This window comes from Thalassophryne amazonica, chromosome 11 (assembly GCF_902500255.1).
Source record: "Thalassophryne amazonica chromosome 11, fThaAma1.1, whole genome shotgun sequence".
Classification (NCBI taxonomy): Eukaryota; Metazoa; Chordata; class Actinopteri; order Batrachoidiformes; family Batrachoididae; genus Thalassophryne; species Thalassophryne amazonica.
Genome location: NC_047113.1, coordinates 3513623 through 3534306, shown reverse-complemented (window position 1 = coordinate 3534306; position 20684 = coordinate 3513623). Strand labels below are relative to the sequence as shown.

Here is a 20684-nt window from a genome sequence, read left to right as displayed (position 1 = left end):
GATATAACATTATGCAACCAAGTGTAGAGTGAAACCTTATGGGTAGAATGATGTATATTTTATGTCCTTGAAATGTCCCTTTTGTGACAGTTGTGTGTACTAATGTACTGTACATACGTTAATTTACACAATCACCACCAGAGGGCAGTTATGTCATTAAAAAAATAGAGACAATCAACTACGTAAGATATGAATTCAGTGTTTTTGTCAATTTATGTTCAACTAATGTACATAATCATGGTATTCTGGATGGTAAAATAAATGTAATATCCTTTTTATTGGACTGCGACAGATGATGTGAAAGTTTTTCAGTGACTGGACTTTCTGTTTGGTTTTGATGGGTTTGTACATTATCTTGCTGCTACTAATGGAATCCATCGCCATCATCGATGACGCCATCAACCCCTAAACTTTTCAAAGCCAGCTTACAGGCCTCCAGGAGTCGAGTGTTTCATGTTACGTATCCAGATTTTGTTTGGACAAACCACCCTTCACCATCCTTCTAGCAGAAGGAGAAACTCACCTGTGTTGTTGTTCCAGGAGCACGGCGGTCAGGAGATCACTATAGTGAACCCTGCTCAGTTCCCAGACAAAATGGTGGTATCTGAGTATTTGGAGCCCATGGTGCTCGGGACCATTCTGACTCCAGATGCTTACATCAGCAAGATCATGAATCTGTGCTTGGTAAGACGGTTCCCCAGTGATTTAATTGTTGTTTTTCACAAAATGCAAATAAAGTAGCTGAATATTTTGCTGCTGTAAACAAGTCACTTGCTTTTCTCACCATGTGGGGAGCTGATGCACTTTTTTAGGGGGGAAATCTAGTGTGACAGGAGTTAACCTCTGTGTACGTACCATGCAAAATTAGTTAGAAGTAAAGTACTTTTTTAAGGAAGCAGGAGAGCTTATTTGTGCTGTGAATGTGCCTTCTCGACTGTACATTTTTCACTGTCTGATTTGTGTTATTATTTAGCAGAAAACGGCCTCCCTTTTCCAAAAACTCGTGTGTTTTATGGGCTATTTGTTTTTTTTTTTGTTTTTTTTTTTGATAACTTGATGTCTTATAGCTATTTCTGTTTCTTTTTTTATTGACTGGGTGACTTATTCAGGTCTTGCTCTGTGAGATTTAATGTAATAAACTGATGCCAGACTGAAGAAAACCAAAGTAATATTTTCTACTCATAGAATCGCAGAGCCATCCAGAAGAACGCCATCTACGTTGATGACCAGCGAGTTATGATGAAGTATCTTTTCCCATTAAATGAAATTGTTGTGGATTTCTATGACCTTCTCAAATCACTCACATCTGGATATGCCAGGTAAAATGAAGAAAACACCCTCCAAAATTGATAGTCCTCCATTCATAGAGTATAATTTGGGAGCTTGTTTGTGTTGACTGGGGTAGAGTGTTTGGACTGTAGGCACTGCAAAAACTCAAAATCTTACCAAGTAAAGTGGTCTAATTTCTAGTCAGATTATCTAATCTACGTACACTTAATGTCAGACTAAATCACTTCAGTAAAATTTCAGTTAGATACGAGGACTTGTTTTTAGATAATGCATCTTACAATTCGTAAGTGATTCTTGAAAATACGTTATCTGAAAAAACTCAAATTGATATGACTGGAAGGCAGCATATTTCTAGAAAGACAAACCAAGCTTTTTGATTCACCACAATGTTTTTAAGCTGTTAAAAAGAGGTAACACTTCCTAATACTGGTAAATTAACATCAAAATGAGTTTTCTCAGCTAATTTCTAAACCTTACTTCAAGAAATCTTAAGTTAATTTTCACTTGGTCCATTGGAGTTTTTTTTTTTTTTTACTTATTACAAGTTAAAAACATTGCTTTCATGTAAAGGAAATAGAAGACACTGTCAGAAATGTTCATTTTACATGCAACTTCAAAGCCACATATATGTTGAGAGAGAGACAGAGAGAGAATGAAGAAGTGTCTGCTTTGCCAGCATTCACACACAGTGAACTTTTTACCATGTTATCCGGGTTTTAGAATGTTTGGAAAACTGAACTCTGTTCCCAACATGAGGGGAGTTGATCATCACATGCAGGACCTCTCATTTTTGATATTTAATTACTCAAAAACTTACTGTCACACAGATATCATTCAAATATGTATATAATGTTCGGAGTATGAACTAAACATATTTGTGCTGTAGTATATAATTTTTATTATATTTTAAGGACTTTTACCCAAAAATCTGCTGTTTTAGCAGTCTTCAATGTAACATGAAGTTCAAACTTTCAGCACATTCTCCTGCCTGGTATGGGTCTAAAGTTCCTGATTAAACTGGTAAGATGTGCACATTCATGGTATTACATCTGCGATAAAGAGTGATGTCTTGGCATAAAAATTATTTGAGAGTTCTCACTTTCTTTGCCTTTTCCAACCTTAGGCATTTACCCTCTAAAGGCATTGAGTGAATAGATACAGTGCATCCACAAAGTATTTGCATCGCTTGAATTTTTCACATTTTATGTTACAGCCTTATTCCAAAATGGAGTAAATTAATGTTTTCCCCTCAGAATTCTACTCACAACACCCCATAATGATGAAATGTTTGCAAATTTATGAAAAATAAATTTAAAAAAAACCTAAGAAGTCACTTGTACATAAGTATTCACACCCTTTGTTTAATACTTTGTTGATGCACCTTTTGGCAGCAATTACAGCCTCAAGTCTTCATGAATATGATGCCACAGACTTGGTGCACCTATCTTTGGGCATTTTTGCCCATTCCTCTTTTCAGCACCTCTCAAGCTCCTTCAGGTTGGATGGGGGAGCGTCAATACACAGACATTTTCAGATCTCTCCAGAGATGTTCAGTTGGACTTAGGTCTGGCTGGGCCACTGAAGGACATTCACAGATTTGTGCTGAAGCCACTCCTTTGATATCGTGGCTGTGTGCTTCAATTTAATTGAATTCAGTTTATTTCATTTATATAGCGCCAAATCACAACAAAGCTGCCTCAAGGCACTTCACACAAGTAAAGTCTGATCTTACCAGCTCCTAGAGCAAGCACACAGGTAACAGTGGTAAGGAAAAACTCCCTCTGATGATACTGAGGAAGAAACCTCAAGTAGATAAGACTCAAAGGGGCAACCCTCTGCTTAGGGTCATTGTAATGCTGAAAAGGTGAACCATCACCCAGTCCGAGGTCAAGAGCGCTCTGGAGCAGGTTTTCATCCAGGATGTCTCTGTACATTGCTGCATTCATCTTTCCCTCAATCCTGACTAGTCTCCCAGTTCCTGCTGCTGAAAAACATCCCCACAGCATGATGCTGCCACCACCATGCTTCACTGTAGGGATGGTGCCTGGTTTCCTCCAAACATGACGTCTGGTATTCGCGCCAGAAAGTTCAATCTTTGTCAGAGAATGCTGTTACTCATGGTCTGAGACTGTTTCAGATGTCTTTTGGCAAACTCCAGGCAAGCTGCTATGTGCCTTTTATGAAGGAGTGGCTTCCGTCTGGCCACTCTGCCATACAGGCCTGATTGGTGGATTGCTGCAGAGATGGTTGTCCTTCTGGAAGGTTCTCCTCTCTCCACAGAGGAATTGGAGCTCTGACATAGTGACCATTGGGTTCTTGGTCACCTCCCTGACTAAGGACCTTCTCCCATGATCACTCAGTTTAGACGGGCGACCAGCTGTAGGAAGAGTCCTGGTGGATCTGAACTTCTTCCATTTACACATGATGGAGGCCACTTTGCTCATTTGGACCTTCAAAGCAGAAATGTTTCTGTATCCTTCCCCAGATTTGTGTCTCCAGACAATCCTGTCTTGGAGGTCTACAGACAATTCCTTTGACTTCATGCTTGGTTTGTGCTCTGACTGTCACTGTGGGAACTTATACATAGACAGGTGTGTGTCTTTCCAAATCATGTCCAATCAACTGAATGGACCCCAGGTGGACTCCAATTAAGCTGTAGAAACATCTCAAGGATGATCAGTGGAAACAGGAGGCACCTGAGCTTAATTTTCAGCTTCATGGCAAAGGCTGTGAATACTTATATGTGCATGTGATTACTTATTTTGTTTATTTTTAATGAATTTGCAAAAAAAATAAAAAAAATCTAAAAAAAAACTTTTCATGTTGTCATTTTGGGGTATTGTGTGTAGAATTTTGAGGGGAAAAAAATTTATTTCATCCATTTTGGAATAAGGCTGTGACATAACAAAATGTGGTAAAAATGAAGCGCTGTGAATACTTTCCGGATGCACAGTAGGTTAATGTCTCCATCTGCTCCTGGTTGTCAACATGACTCAGAAACAATGAAGGAGATCATCTTGTAGCTCCTCAAATTAAAAGTGCATATAATGTGATTAAACTTTCAAATCCAATGAACTTTGATACACCAGAACTCTGTTTTGCCTGCTGTCTCTCTATGACATTAGGCAAAACAACACACACATAGACCCACCTACCTGCCACCTGTTGAATTCTGACACCTGCTGGATGGTTAATGGATGCCAGGTTGGTGATGGATTAGGAGCAGCAGTGGTTGTTAGTGGACTGTTTCCGTACAGACATTCTAAGTCAGAGAAGTAAACCGTTATTGTCTCACAGCAGTTACATTCTGTATCAAACCACGGCCATACCGCTGCACAACCCTGCACAAGGGAGATGATGACGGTAGGTACACAGTGAACAGGGTTCATGAGGGAGAAAGATTTCCAACAGGAATGTAATAAATCAGAGAAATAAACCGGTATGTTCTGATTGTTTAACAGCGGTTTCATCACTCAAAGAACGCAGACGTACGCACAACCCCGCCGGAAGGTTTTTGTATGAACTTCCCTGAAGCTGATACGTCTTCCTTTTGTCTCCCTCTCCATAGTTGTGGTTTTGAAGTTACATGTAGTTTGAAATGAGCTTGTGTTCCAGTTTTATTTATTTCCAAAGCTTACATCTGGTGGGAAACAGTTCCACCACCACTTGCTGGAGTACCTCACACATTTTATGTTGAAGATTTTGCTCAGTGTTGTTTTAAAGGTGTTTAATGCAAATCATGTTGCATTTCTTTTTTTCTTTTTTTTTTTTTTTTTACTCATGCCAGTCATCATTTTGGATTTCCTTCCACAGCTTTGATTATGAGAATGCAGGTTACCAGGCTGCTGATCTGATAAAGATGGACATTCTGCTGAATGGGCGACCTGTGGAAGAGCTGACCACAATAGTACACAGGCAAGTTTGAAGTGATGGTCTAGTGGTTAAAGTGTTGGGCTTGACGCCAGAGGATCCTCGGTTCAAAATCCCAGCCTGACCGGAAAATCACAAAGGGCCCTTGGGCAAGGTCCTTAATCCCCTGGTTGCTCCCGGTGTGTAGTGAGCGCCTTGCATGGCAGCAGCCTGACATCGGGGTGAATGTGAGGCATTATTGTAAAGCGCTTCGAGCGTTTGATGCAGATGGAAAAGCGCGATTAAAAATGCAGAGTCTGTTTATTTATTTTCCATTTATGAGCAGTTACTCTAATGATCATATTGGCTGGTTTTGCTTTCACAGCAATTTTCCATAACTAAATAATTCTAGTTATTACTCCTGTCACAGAAAAGAAATGTTTTTATGACTTTATTTTATTTCAAGGGTGTATAGTCCTTTATTAATAGATGAATTCTTCTGAGCCTTTGGAGCATGAAATGTCTTTGGCACAGACGAGGCCATTAAAAATGGCCTCTTGGCAGTCAGTCTTAAACATGATATATGACAGTGATTTTACACACCTGGAAGTCACTTCGTTCCTTCATGACAAAGACAATGGAGTAACTCACAGGAAAAAGGTGATGACTCGCACAAGATCTGAATTCAGTGTATTTAAGAAAGTGGGTTCAGGAGCTGGGACCGGCCTTGGAGACTGAACAGTGCTTCGCTTCACCAACAGTGGCTCCTCTGTTTTGTAGTCAAAGAGCTGCCCATTTTTTGTGTGTGTATAGGAAACACACAACTCCGGATAAATGGTGACTGAAGCCAAGAGGGACAAAGACGTTCCATGGAGCAGAGTGTCCATTTACATCTGCTGTTTCATATATAAGCTTTCATCCAAATGGATGTGTGTCGGGAGACTGCTGCCAGACCTGAACCCCTGATTGTGCACTGCAAGAAAGGGGTGTCTAAAAAGAAGATAAAAACACTAAATCTGAGGGAAATTATCTTGCTGCATGGACAGATAATTTCACTTGATAAGACATCTTGAATTAAGTTGATAAATCTAGAAATAAGCATGTGGAACACTTAAAGTAAGAAATGAACCCTTAAAACAAGATAAATTATCCAACACTTTGAAATCTAAAGTTTTTTTAATCACGCACACTGCAGATTATTTGGTTCTTACCAGATTCCCTCAGATTTAGTGTTTTTATCTTCTTTTTTAGATGCCCCTTTTTTGCATTGTGTTGTTAGTCCTCAGTGACTTGCAGATTATTTGCACTTTGAACTACTTTTTTTGTTTTTTTTTTTTACCTGTAACACTGCAAAAAGTGATATCTAAGAAAGTAAAAAAGACTTGTTTAAAGAAAATTGGACTTATTTTTTGTCTAAATAGAAAAATAATCTTGGTGAGCATTTTTTACATAAAGTCTTATTTTGGGAACATTTTTGCTAGTTTTGAGAATTCTAACCCATTGGCAGATTTTTTTTGGCTTAATACAAAACAATTTGGCTAGATTTAGCATTATTTGGCTTACTTTGAGAGGGGCAATTTTTGCAGTGAATATGGTTGATTGATTTGTATTATTTGTTATATTATTTATTGTATTGATTTGGACCAACTTGGACACTAAAGTCAACAAGGCACTGATGGGCTTCCTCATGTTCACTTAATGCAGATGACATGTTTCGTTACAGGTAACACTTGTTATTATTTTGAGGCAAAGGGAGAGGAATTTGCTTCCGTGCGGTGGAGCACAGTTCAGTGGCCAGCAGCACTTTGTAGAAATGGTCTCGCTGTGCTGGACTTTGGTGTTGACTGATGTCTTTTCCCTGCAGAGACCGTGCACACAGCACAGGGAAAGCCATGTGTGAACGGCTCAGAGATTCCATACCGAGACAGATGTTTGAGATCGCTGTACAGGCGGCTGTAGGCAGCAAAATTATTGCCAGAGAAACGTAAGTGCACACTTTAATGATAGTGCGCTGTGTGTGTGACGCAAGATGCTGCATAAAAACTCTGAATTGGTTTCGTGTGTGTGAATTGTGCTGTCTGAAAACATTGCTGTATTTTAAGGTAAATGTGACTTTTTGTGTGTCTGCAGGATAAAGGCCTACAGGAAAAATGTTCTTGCAAAGTGTGTAAGTGAAAATTATCTTTACTCCCAGAATTCTGCATATAAAAATATAGAAATTTGTCAAGTCCTGTGACCTTTCTGTTACTTATTGTTTTGGGTAGTATGGTGGTGACATCACACGGAAGATGAAGCTGCTGAAGAGGCAGGCAGAGGGGAAAAAGAAAATGCGCCGTATCGGCAATGTGGAAGTGCCCAAGGACGCCTTCATTAAGGTTCTGAAGAGAAAAGACAAATAAACATTATGATGATTGTTTTTTACATGCAAATAGGAATCATCCTGTTTGCCCAACCATCTGTTTCCAGTCTAGACAGGGCGGAGTCCAACTGCTCCTAAAGCGGTTGGTGGATTTCAGCTAAATGTCCCCCGTGTAGCCAAACCATATGAAGATGTGCATGAGGGAAAGTAATTCTGGTACATCTTCAAGAAGAGATAATTGGACTTTTGTGTTTAATACAAAACTTGGAGAGGAGGTGATGATCTCATAGTTAAGCGGCGGGCTTGAGACCAGAGGATCCTCTGTTCAAACCCTAGCCACACCAAAAAAAAATAAATAAATAATGAGAGCACCTGGGGTAGATCCTTAATCCTCTGCTTGCTCTTGGTGTGCAGTTAAGCGCCTTGCATGGCAGCACCCTGACATCAGGGTGTAAATGGGTGAATGCGATGCAGCTGTGGTGTCAGATTAGTGCCAAAATTACCCGCGATAAAACATGCATTCGGGCGTATTATATTATGTTCACACGCGTAGGTATTAACTACGAGCGCGCAAATTATCTCTGCTCGTGTGCACACACACACACACACTCAGAGGAAACTGCTCCTCAAGCGAGGGGAAAAAAAAGTGCTGCGAGCGACGAGGAATGTGTGACCAGCGTGACCCCCCGAAGTTGATTTTTGTTCTCTTGCTCGAAACTTTTAGCACTATGGGGGAGGGAACCAGGGTCTATACTGGGTTTGCTGTGATTGTACTGTACACCAGTTTAACTGTATAACAGTTACATTATATTTATTACTGTCTATTTATAGGGAGATGATGGCGTAATGGTTTGCACGTTGGACTGGGATGCCAGCGATCTGGGTTCGCTTCCCGATCGCAGCCATGCTCCCAACTGGCACTCTTAACAACAGTGCCGGGGAGGAGTGAGAGACACGTGCTGTGGGCCCTTCTGGAAACAAGCTTCGTGCTTTCATTGGCTACCCACGTTAAATATGATTCTCTTCTATTCACAGTGAATATAGTTTTGACTGTTAACAGTTTTTTTTTTTTTCCTTTTTCTTATTGTTTATGCACCAACACCAGATCAAATTCCTTGTATGTGAGAACTTACTTGGCAATAATTGATCCTAATTGGTCATTTATGAAGAGCGAGATTTGATTGACAGCCCTCCTCTCAGACACGGACGTTTGCTGAAACAAAGAAGACAACAGTGTCTGGGCACAGGGTTCTTACCTGAAGGAACTCCTGCCCAGATGCCAAAGAAGAAGAAGAAGAGGTTCTTAATTAACATGGGCATTAGCCAAAGAAAACCCTGAGCTTACTTCCGGAATGGCCCACAGCATGTCTCTCACTCCTCCCCACCACTCCTGTTGAAAGTGCCAGTTGGGACCTTTGCTGTCCAACGTGCAAACCGCTACACCACCGCCTCCCTGAAGAAGACAACACCACCTGCCCAGATGCCATTGTCTTCTTCGTTTCAGCAGACTTCTGTGTCTGAGAGGAGGGCTGTCAATCAAATCTCACGCTTCAGAAACAACCAATCACAGCAGAGCCAGTACCAACCTTGGTTTTCCTCCCCCAAAGTGGCAAAAGTTTTGAGCGAGAGCAGAAATCCTCTTCACATGAGCAGAAATTAACTTTGAGGGGGCGGGGTCTATTTGCGGCTCATGGTTTATATCTATGCGTGCAAAATAATATAATACGCCGGGTGCATGTTTTATCGCGCGAGTGCTTTTGGCACTAATCTGATGCCACAGATGTGACTGTAAAGAGCTTTGAGCTTGTGGTTGAGATGGGAAAGCCCTGTATAATTTCAGTCCCTTTAATATGTCACACTGTGTGATTCTGACATCATTAGTGAAAGTCCTCCTAAATGCCTTTTTGTATTTAAATGTATTTTCACACCGTGACTGCACACCATATGAAGATGTGCATGAAGGATAAGAATTCTGACATATTAAAGGAGATACAACTGGACTTTTGTGTATATTTGATGCATCATACTATACAATATTGACTTTGTAAGTGCAGATCCTCCTAAACTGCTTTATGTAGTTGAATGTAGTGTCACACAGTGTTGGCACATCATGTGAAGATGTGTGTGTGTGTGTGTGGGACAAACTAATTCCAGTTCAGTGTCTTGAAGGACAGAAAGTTATATTTACCAGAGGTTTACCAGATTAATTTACACTGAGTCAGATGTGAAGAAATCATGAAAAACTGTGGTTATACAACTAAATACTAGTTTAGTGATTCACAGGATTGTTAAAAAAGCAGTTTGAACATAATAGTTTTGAGTTTGTAGCTTCAACAGCAGATGCTACTATTATTGTGAACAGAGTGAGTGTGCATATCATGAATGCTTGGTCTTGTTGGATTTGTGAGAATCTACTGAATCTACTGGTACCTTGTTTCCCATGTAACAATAAGAAATATACTCAAAACCTGGATTAATCTTTTTAGTCACATAGCACTACTATTATTTTCAACACTACTGTTTAACACATGGAAGAAACTATGTAGGCAGATCAGGGCTGATATGTATAAGATTGTGAGCTTGATCACAGATTTTGAGTTTCTCTCTGACATTTAATGAAAACTCCCATAATAAATATAAATTGTTGCTGAAGGTCTCCTCTGTGCATATATGTGGGAATATACAGAGTTTTTTTTAACAATGTATTTGCTTGGGAATTGACACATTTTAAAGCTGAACTGCTGGATATTTGGGGAAAATACCAATTCTTCTTGTGTGAAGGTTCCCTGCAGATGGCAGCACAAACACACAACATGACTGGTTTCACTCAGGATTTATCTTCACACAGCTCATATCAGCTTCAGCTCCTACACACATCACTTACAAAACTGTTCTCTTCATTTCATGTCAAAATGATAGTAATTCTTACTCAACGAAAACGTCTCATCGTACATGTGTCGTACTTACAAATTGTAATAAATATGATTTAATAAACATCAGATTGGAACTGAGAATAACAAGCCCGAGAAGTTTAACTTGACTGTGCAATAAATTTTTAAGATGAGAGCAATTTTGGTCTTAAATACCCGCTTTGCTTTATGTTTTAATCCTGATGAACATGTTGTCAACAAGTGAGTTCTTTTGCGAAAACCAAAGATTGTACTGACAAATAGTTACATTGAAAAGGGTCGTTACATCCAACTTGAAGACAAATAAAATGACAAATGCAGGGTCGAGCATTTGTCAAACTTTTAATTCAAATGAAAATACATTATTAAAGTAACTGAGCCATGGAGAGTCACAACTTGACTGAGGCAGCAGCTGATTACTTTTTTTTTTCTAGATGAAGCAGAAGCAATAGGCCCAGGTACCTCTACCCAGCCAATCAGCAGATCTCTCCCCCAACACAACAAGGACTGATCCAGATCAAGGGGCCACAACAAAGACATATAAACAATCAATGCAACAGGTCACGATGAGTCTCATACAATTCTCCAAATCACTGCTAGCACACAAAGTGTAAAATTCAACATGAACCTGATATTATTCTTGCAATCCAATCTATATTTAAACTTTTACACACATCTGTGTCCTTTTTTGTGATGCGACCAGAATATATTTAATAAAGAAAAACTTATTACTGATGTATTCATATATTTAATGAAGCTTTTGTATTTCCCATGTTGTGCTCAGGGAAGCCAGTGGACTTCAAGTTGTATTAGCTGATGGTTAGTTTTACTAACGACTGTTGTTTTCCTTTTGTGTTCATTAAAATAAATTTGTACCTTCCTGTAAGTCAGTCCCTTCGGCTGCTCCCCTGTTTTTCACTCAGGGTCACCACAGCAGATCCAAAGTGGATCTGCATGTTGAATTGGCACAGGTTTTACGCCGGATGTCCTTCCTGACGCAACTCCACATTACATGGAGAAATGTGGCAGGGGTGGGGGTTTGAACCAGGAACCTCCCATATTGAAACCAAGTGCACTAACCACTTCACCACCACCCTTGGCTGAATTTGTACCTTCCTGTATTTGGCTTAAATCGTTTCATTGTCTTATAGAGTACACATTATTTGCAGTTATTTTCTGTGAAACCTTAATGATATGGAAACATGCAAATTTTATTATATTTTTAAAATCATATAACGTAATATTTCTGCACAAAAATAAAATCGGTTTCTGTTCACATTTTCACTTTGATAAAGTAATAAATTTTCCACAGACCAGAAATTAGATGACCTACTTTTTTTGAATGTGGTGAATTCTCAAATATTACCAAGACCTATGAGGCTCTACCAAGTTTTATCAAAGGCTTGTGGCTCATGTTCATTTTTACATTATAGCTCCCACACACTAGTTTCAGGCTGTAACTAATTCTTGTTTTCATACTTTATTAGTTACCTCGCCAACAAAGTTGGGCGGAGGTTATGTTTTGTTTTACTAGGGGAGCTACAACCACCACCTTTGCACCCCCCGGGCTAAACCAACTTTTTTAGGTTCCTTAGACGACCCAAAAACAAAATCCGGATGTCCCCAAAAATAAAAACTGGCCTCAAGCCAGTTATCCAAGATGGCGTCCAAGATGGCCACCAAAATAGGGTTTTTCTCAGTAAAACACCTTTAAAACAACATATAAACAACTTCCTACTATGTATTTTAATAAGGGTCTATTGGTGGCCATTTTGGACGCCATTTTGAATCTTAAACCCATGAATGAATTTAGTTTAGGCACAAATGAGTTTGCTGTGACCTGCAATGGTCGTCCCATTGAATCTCTGTGATATTTAAGTTTATATATGTTGTTTAAAGGTGTTTTAGTGAAAAAACCCATTTTGGATGCCATCTTGGATAACTGGCTTGAGGCCAGGTTTTTTTTTTTTGGGGGGGGGGGGGGGGACATCCTGATTGTGTTTTGGGGTCATCTAAGGAACCTAAAAAAGATGGTTTGGTTTAGACCTTGGGGGGGGGGGGGAGAGGTAGTGGTAGCTCCCCTAGTATTAATTTATTTTTTTTTGTCTATTTTTGAACAGGCTGTAACCCACAACAGTTTTTCACATATACGTAGTTATGAAAAGGTTTTTTTTTTACAGAGGATTCATATCCTGGTAGGAATTGATTAAATTTTCAAGGTCAAAGGCAGGAAAAATCTTGGAAAATTGGGACAATCACTATCTTTAACATTGAAGGAGTTTTCAAAAATTCATAACTGTCAGAAAAGATCAAATTTCTTTCATATTTGAGAGCGTTATGTAGGATGGTATCCTTTATCAACTAATTAAACATTGAAAATCCCTATTTAATGTATATATTTACATTATATCTTAATTAAATGTGCCCCAATCACTCACATATTTGAAACAGATGCAGACTCACACTCTATCACCCGACACAATCTGAACCGGATGGTGGATTTTGTGGACATTTTAATTTAATTAAGTGCAAATTTTGCATTATCGTATCTCAGTCAAAAGTGCCTCAGTCAGTCTCATTTTCAGCAAGATGGACCTACGCCACCAAAACTGGATGGAGGTAACAATTTGTCAAGTTTGTCTCAGCAGTGACAAACTTTACATAGCACACAGAGATTATGTTCTGTGATAGTAGTTATCTGAAAAATAAATTCAGAAAGCGAACAGTTTAAAAAAAAACTTGACAACGCCACAAAAAACTTCAGTTCAAGTGCATGAACTAAATACATATTCCTGACATCTGCTCACATCTAATTTATCTTACGTCTAACAGGACTTTGACCTTGACATTTTTTTCCCAAGGTAAAAATTTGTGGATTTAGGAACTGGTGTTGTCGGAGGTTTGCGCTCTATTAGCGCGGTGCTGTAGTTTTCTAGCGATTAATAATGTTTTAGTTTGTAACTTCCACATAAAGAGTTTAAATATACTCTCAGTTTTAGCCACATAACAGGTGACCCTTTCAAATAATTTTATTTCATCAACTGTCCAATTCCCAAATATGTAAATAACTTGAATTTTAATCAATAAAATGTCATGCATGCCATTTTTTATTCACTTAACTATAAACCGTTTACATATATATATATATATATATATATATATATATATATATATATATATTTTTTTTTATTATTATTTTTTTTTTTAAAAATATAAGTGATTTTGACAAATTGCGTTTTGGGGATGTTTGATCCTCTACGCTACCCGTAGGTTCATGCTAAATGCTTTTAGCTGGGCTAGCTGTGGTATTTTCTTTTTCTTGCAATTGCGGCACTAAATCCACGCTGTTTATCGTAGTTCATTCAGTACAGGGACGTTTGCTTTTGTCTAAATGATGTTTGACATTTCGTCTTCGTAAAAAAGGACGTAATGGCTTTTTGCCGTCATATATTTGGTAAACTTTGAGCCGCCAAACTAGTTCTCATCAGCTTCCTGCTCGGTGTCTTTCAGTCAGCAAAATGAAAGTACGTTCTTCTGTCTTTGCATCGTTTATTTTAATATTTGAAGTGATGAGTGTTGCGCTTTTCTTGCGGGGATTCTTTCCTGTTCCTGTCAAGTCGGTTGTATCGTCTCAGAGCAGCCTGTCTGATGTCCCGCCGGAGCCGCTGACAGGTGAGCTGAGCTCCGGCTGACTGACTGACCCGCACCGACCCAGACTCACCAGACGTCTCTCTGCTTCACAGGGAGCTCTCCAAATTCATCTCGTCTGCCCCAGCCCCTTTTTCAAAGGGTGGTCATCATGCTTGTGGATGCTCTCCGGGAGGACTTTGTGTTTGGAGACAGTGGCCGCTTGCTTATGCCGTACACCAGGCATCTGGTGGAAAGAGGCTCATCGCACAGTTTTGTGGCCAAAGCCAGAGCTCCGACAGTCACCATGCCCAGGATCAAGGTAGCATTCTGCTCCATTCAGTCCTCCTTAGAATGCTCACTTTTATTTTCATTATGCGTCTTTCAACAAGGAAAATAATCAGGGCAAAGTGCAAGATGCTCCTAATTTCCCACTCATCAAAGACAGTGTCTTCAAAGTGCATGTGTTTAAATATTCTAAATATTCAGTTTACAGTTATGTTAATGGACTGCATTTATATAGCGCTTTTACAGTCAAACTGCTTTATAGTGATGCCTCACATTCACACGTACACTGATGTCAAGAGTGTTGTCGTGCAAGGCGCTCAGCTGCACACCGACAGCAGCTTAGGCATTAAGGACCTTGCACAAGGGCCCTAGTGATTTTCCTGTCTGATTGTGGTTTGAATTGAGGATCGTCTGGTCACAAGTCCACTGCTTTAATTTCAACCGTCACCTTCCCTTTGTAAAGCAAAGAAAATATGTTCAAAGGTGGTTACATAGCATGACTGATGTGTGGGTGCTGTCCTTGTGGCACCAGAGCGTCCTTCCAGACCTGACCTGGTTATTATTGTTGATTGATTCTGTGACTATAATTAACCTGCATTCATTCATTCATTCACCTTCTACCGCTTAGTCCAATTAAGGGTCGCTGGGGGCTGGAGCCTATCCCAGCAGTCGTAGAGCACGAGGCGGGGTACACCCAGGACAGGACGCCAGTCTGTCGCAGGGCCACAAATAGACAAACACACACAGACACACACACACCTACAGACAATTTTTAAAGATTCCAATCCACCTAACCCACATGTCTTTGGATGTGGGAGGAAACCGAAGCACCCGGAGGAAACCGGAGGGGAGAACATGCAAGCTCCACACAGAAAGGCCACGGGAATTGAACCCACGACCTTCTCGCTGTGAGGCAACAGTGCTAACCACTAATCCACCGTAATTAACGTACATTTTCAGATTAAATTTTATGTTAACCATCATGATCCTACTCATATTTTAGGGCCTATCTTGACAGTAATTACATTAGCCCCAACCTTTGGGGTTGCATGTTCTTTGAGCATATTGTATGCTGGTTCCCCTTCCTGATACCAATCCAGATGTACATGGAGAATGGCACTGGCGGTCTTGAACTCGAAACCTTATGTTTTAGAAGTGGGGAACATGGACTTTATATGCACTGGACAAACCCTTCAAAATGTCACCCATAGTTTTTCTGAAGAGCTGCTTTGAAACACAAATGGGGTGGTTGAAATATCACGATCTTGGCAGTACCTGACTCCAACTCACTTATAAATTCTAGTGATGCACCGATCCACATTTTTTCAATTCCAATCTTATCCCAATACCTGAATTTGGATATCTGGCAGTACCCATATTCTTCCGATACCAGAGCTCTGTTTGTTTTAACATTATTACCATTATTGTTGTTTTTATGTGGATGTTTTGTCTGCCCACTTATACAGCTTTGTGATGAAGTGGTACAGAGGAGGATTTTCTTAAAAAGAAGACCTGAAAGTTCACCTACAATTTGCCAGAAAGTAAATTGTAAAAGATACAACCCTCGATTTGATGTTTTGGTGAAAGAATTAAGTACTTTTATTTATTTTTGCATCAGTGGCTGACGTTTTATCTCTTGAACACCAGATGGCACACCCACCTCGAGTACATTAGAGTCCCTTGATTGAGTGTAACATCAACTTACAACATGGCGCCATTTTAGTTCCAACTGCGCTGAACTACTGAATGAACCTTTTATGTTTTCAACATTTTTAAATCATTAACCACATACAGCAACATATCCAAGTACAGGTACTATCAAAATAATTTAAAAAAGTTAAGCTATCAAATTTACAGAAATTTACAATTTATTATGATTTTATTTAATTAAATTAAAGCCTGATTTATGCTTCTGCAGCTCTGTAACTCTGTGTCATGCAATGATGTGTGTGACACTTTTAAAGTTCTCAGTTGCTAGATTATGCTTTATTATGGATTAATTTGACCCACAACAAGCTTTTCTTTCTACAGTCACCTCCTCTAATTCAAAGGTAAGATGTACAACTTAATTTTTTCAGACTCCGTGTTGTAAATGTGTGGACTTTTCTTATCCATTTGTAATCAGCATGTGCACTGCAAAAACTAATGATGGCAGACAAAGGAGTAAAAGCATAAAAGTGTCGAATCACAGCCTTTTTTGTCTGATTTAACAGGTGCACGTCAGGCTGCAGGTCCGAGTCTGAGAACTGTGTGTGTGGGGGCTTTTAATCACAGAAATGACTCTGATCCCACTTTATTCAAATTGCAGAGTGACGGCGCTGAACTTTAATTTGTACCTCTGTTACTGTGCATGTCCAGACTCCTCAGGGTTTTTAATGGAAATACATTGCAATGTGACGGGACATTTTATCTGATGTGAATGAAAATCTGTTTATATATGGTGTTTATTACATAGAAAACAATACAAACACATTGGGAATTTTTGTCCGGTGACAGCGAATATCTGGTTTATACGATGACTGTTTAGTTGAGTTTTACTGTACATGGGACTGAACAATAGTTTTACCTCTCAAAACTTTAACAGTGATGTCGGCTTCTATCCCACACAGCTGACTTTATTTTCCCAAGTTTTTCTTCTGTTCGGATCTGAAGGGAATCTGTACGTGTTGAAGCCCTTGTTGTCTATTTGTCCCTCCAAATGCACAGCAACCCGGCATTTTCAGTGAATAAATAAAATAGCTGGATTTACATGCAGATAGATTAACAGCCAACGCTGTTTTGGCCCCAAGATGGCACCATGAGTCATGTGACCGATCCCCCCCCAACTTGTCATGTTGTTACTCTTTCAGTCAAGGGACTCTAGCGAACATGTACCATTTTTAGGACGGAGGGCATTTCTGCATTTCTAAAATGCAACAAGAAACCACCAAAAAATGAATAAAAGTACTTAATTTACTCATATTTGGAGTCAGTCTGGGTAAATCAATGCACCCTTCCTTGCCAGCTCCTTTTGTCTTTCTGGTCTAAGATTAGATCTTAGACCAGAGCCAGTTTTAAGACTAATCTTAAATCTAAGATTAGGCTTAAAACTTTCCTTTTTGCTAAAGCTTGTAGTTAGGGCTGGATCAGGTGACCCTGAACCATCCCTTAGTTATGCTGCTATAGATGTAGACTGCTGGGGGGTTCCCATGATGCACTGTTTCTTTCTCTTTTTGCTCTGTATGCACCACTCTGCATTAATCATTAGTGATCGATCTCTGCTCCCCTCCACAGCATGTCTTTTTCCTGGTTCTCTCCCTCAGCCCCAACCAGTCCCAGCAGAAGACTGCCCCTCCCTGAGCCTGGTTCTGCTGGAGGTTTCTTCCTGTTAAAAGGGAGTTTTTCCTTCCCACTGTCGCCAAGTGCTGCTCACAGGGGGTCGTTTTGACCGTTGGGGTTTTACATAATTATTGTATGGCCTTGCCTTACAATATAAAGCGCCTTGGGGCAACTGTTTGTTGTGATTTGGCGCTATATAAAAAAATTGATTGATTGATTGATTGATTGGTCCTGGCTAAAAAAAAATCCATGTGCTCTTTACTGTGGTGCTTTTTCAAATGTTTCAAATGCAAGAAGTGTATCTGTCTTAAAACAGTCTGATCTGCTGTGGCAATCCTGAGGAAAACAGGAGAAGCCATAAGAACTTGATTACTAAACTTTCCCAGTGATATAATCACATTTTATGGCCTTAGTACCTTTTATTTGCTTGTTTTACATGCTTTTTTTGGTTGTGTGTATGTTAGAAAACACAATCCGTGTGTATCTGTTTGCCATAGCGGAGGTACAATCTTGCTCATGCTTGAAAACTTACAATCAAGAAGAATACCATTGGTTGAAAAACAGTGATTAGAATCTCAGTAAGAATGTGGAAAAGTATGTTATCAATTTTCAAGAAATGAAACAAAACATTTGATTCTATGAAGGATAAAACTAAAGTAATACTGCCAAGCTAATGCATAGTTTGGGACAGGCACACGGTTTGCACCATTGTTGCATTGAATTGAAAAAGGTCCCATTGGTTTACACAGCTTTGGCAACATGAGTGCTCCCTATCTTGCCAGTGTTTCCTCTCATATGCTGCAAAATTATTAAGTGTTGATTCAGCAGGGTAGGTGCACATTATAGCCAACCTCTTGTCTCTGTAACATGCGCGGAGAACCCCCGCTAGACTAGTTTAGTCCATTTGGTGTCAATTTCAATATATTGCTGGCATTCAGCTGACAGGAGTGCAATGTTAGAAATTGCTGTTTCATGAAATGCTGCCTGTCCATTCGTACTGTTAAAACTCCTCAGTAACTCCTGTTTTGCACCAAACATCTTTGCTGCAAAGTGCCATTAACAAATAAATAATGAATCATAAAACTTTGTGATTCTTAACACGGCCTGCATGATAGTTTGTAACACAGAATTTAATTTTTAAAAGACTGCTTTATTTAAGGAACTAAGGTGGAAAATCCCCATTAAAAATAAAATAAAACCCGTGTGCATGGTTTATATTTAATAAATATAAAATTACCATTTACGATTGTGAGGTCATTGTAAGGAATTACGATCACATGGCCTGCATCCTGTCAGTCTGTTATCTTTGCTACCTTTAGGGCTGCCACAAATGGCTATTTTGATAGTCGACTAGTCAACGATTATTTTTGCGATTAGTTGACTAGTCGGATCATACATAATTTCCTAAATTAAGGCCTGCAGCATTTTCCGAGAAAAGTCAGGATGAAAACATGAACATTTCCAAATCAGTGACTATTTCTTAGACTTCATTTACATCAGCCATTCAGAAATACAAACAGTGTGGTACTTTATGGTAAATCTGTGTCAGGTAGGCAGTTCTCAAAAACTAAATGTCCATGCTGTAAGAAGACAAGTGAGGGAAGCCACCAAGCACAACTCTGGAAGAACTTCTGACTTCTGTGAGTGGAGAAACTGGGAATAGTGCAACATTTTTATTTTTATCTTCATTTTACATATAGTCCCACTTTTTCTGATTTGTGGTTGTTTCTGTTGCATTTCTGAAATTACAGAACTGCTATAAAGAAAAAGTCTGAACATTTATTGTGTTTTAAAACTTTGTGGAGTAAATGCAAACACCAAACTCTTATAAAGAAGGAAAAATACACAAACGTGCAGGAAAACTTTGAACAGAACAATGCAGGCTAATTTGACTCCCCATATTTTTGTATAAATAAATCAGAATAAAATAAGAGGTAACTCACTTTGAAATGAATAAAACATATAGCTGCAGCTTATAATAATTTTGAAAAATAACAAAAATCAGCAGCTTGTATTTTTATTCTGACTCCAGTTCATTTTAGTGTGATGTCATTTTTTTCTCCTCACCAGTCACGTTTTGTGCTTGAACAATACATTAAGCTTAAGATTGAACAAATATATACCTTTGGAAAATAACAGCTGTTAAAGTTCAGAGTTACCTGCTTTTTGTGATCTGTTCCTCTGAACATCACTGCAGCTTCTCCATAGCAGGTTTTTTTTAACCCGTGTATGCGTAATTTTTGCTCAGTTTATTTATATATTCTCAATTTTAAGGATGTTTTAAGGATATTTGAAAGTTTATTTCATCTCATTATCTCATAAATTCAGTATATGACACGCACATGGTGTGAACAGGACGGTACCATCAGGAAAAACACCGGTAGAGAAAGCAGATAAAAGTAAAGGCAGTTCCACGTTTTTTTTTTTTTTAACATGTTCACTCGGGTTAAAATCCTCTGTCTCTGCTCTCCTCTCTCTGTCACGTGCACTGATGGTTCTCAGCAGAATGTAACATCTCGTGCCTCTGTTCAGGAATCTCCCTCGCAGTCTGCAGCGAGTTGACTCCACGCGCGCACACACACCAACAGCTCCTCCGGTAAACTGCGCATTTCAGACAGCTTTGAACGAGACGGCTACTGTTTTAATCGACTGTCTTATCCAAGTTTGAACATTCAAATGACAGCAGGACGGCTCGCAGCCTAAACTTATGAATTGAGAGAAAAACAAAGACTTAAATAAAATAAACGACTCGTCGACTACTAAATTAGTTGTCGATGGTTTCATTAGCCGATGTTGTGGTGACTAGTCGACTAGTTGTGGCAGCCCTAGCTGCCTTTGTCATCTAAAAACTGCCACGTTATCTTCTCTCTGTCTTTAAGGTGTTTTTTGTTCAGGATTTCAGACACTGACAAAATTCCTCTTTTCCTTTGAGCTGCTTGTGGGGATTCACATTGTTTTCAGCGCTGCTGTACCTCTCTAACATCATGCTAAGATTACTGCGTTTTACCTCTTTGACCTTGCCAGACCAAACGGTGCCGCTGTAG

The 20684-nt window shown here is 39.3% G+C and overlaps 2 protein-coding genes across 2 annotated transcripts in view; both read left to right on the top strand.

The window, feature by feature from the left end:
• Positions 1–7551, top strand: part of guf1 (GUF1 homolog, GTPase) — a 34419-nt gene extending 26868 nt beyond the window's left edge. Inside the window, exons 12-17 of the mRNA XM_034181736.1 lie at positions 541–684; positions 1186–1319; positions 5104–5205; positions 7004–7123; positions 7270–7306; positions 7404–7551. Coding sequence (XP_034037627.1) covers positions 541–684; positions 1186–1319; positions 5104–5205; positions 7004–7123; positions 7270–7306; positions 7404–7538 — 672 coding nt within the window. The 3' untranslated portion in view covers positions 7539–7551. The remainder of the gene's footprint in view (positions 1–540; positions 685–1185; positions 1320–5103; positions 5206–7003; positions 7124–7269; positions 7307–7403) is intronic.
• A 6160-nt stretch (positions 7552–13711) lies between these two features.
• Positions 13712–20684, top strand: part of pigg (phosphatidylinositol glycan anchor biosynthesis class G) — a 345004-nt gene continuing 338031 nt past the window's right edge. Inside the window, exons 1-2 of the mRNA XM_034181167.1 lie at positions 13712–14079; positions 14151–14356. Of these exons, the coding sequence (XP_034037058.1) occupies positions 13926–14079; positions 14151–14356 (360 nt within the window). The 5' untranslated portion in view covers positions 13712–13925. The remainder of the gene's footprint in view (positions 14080–14150; positions 14357–20684) is intronic.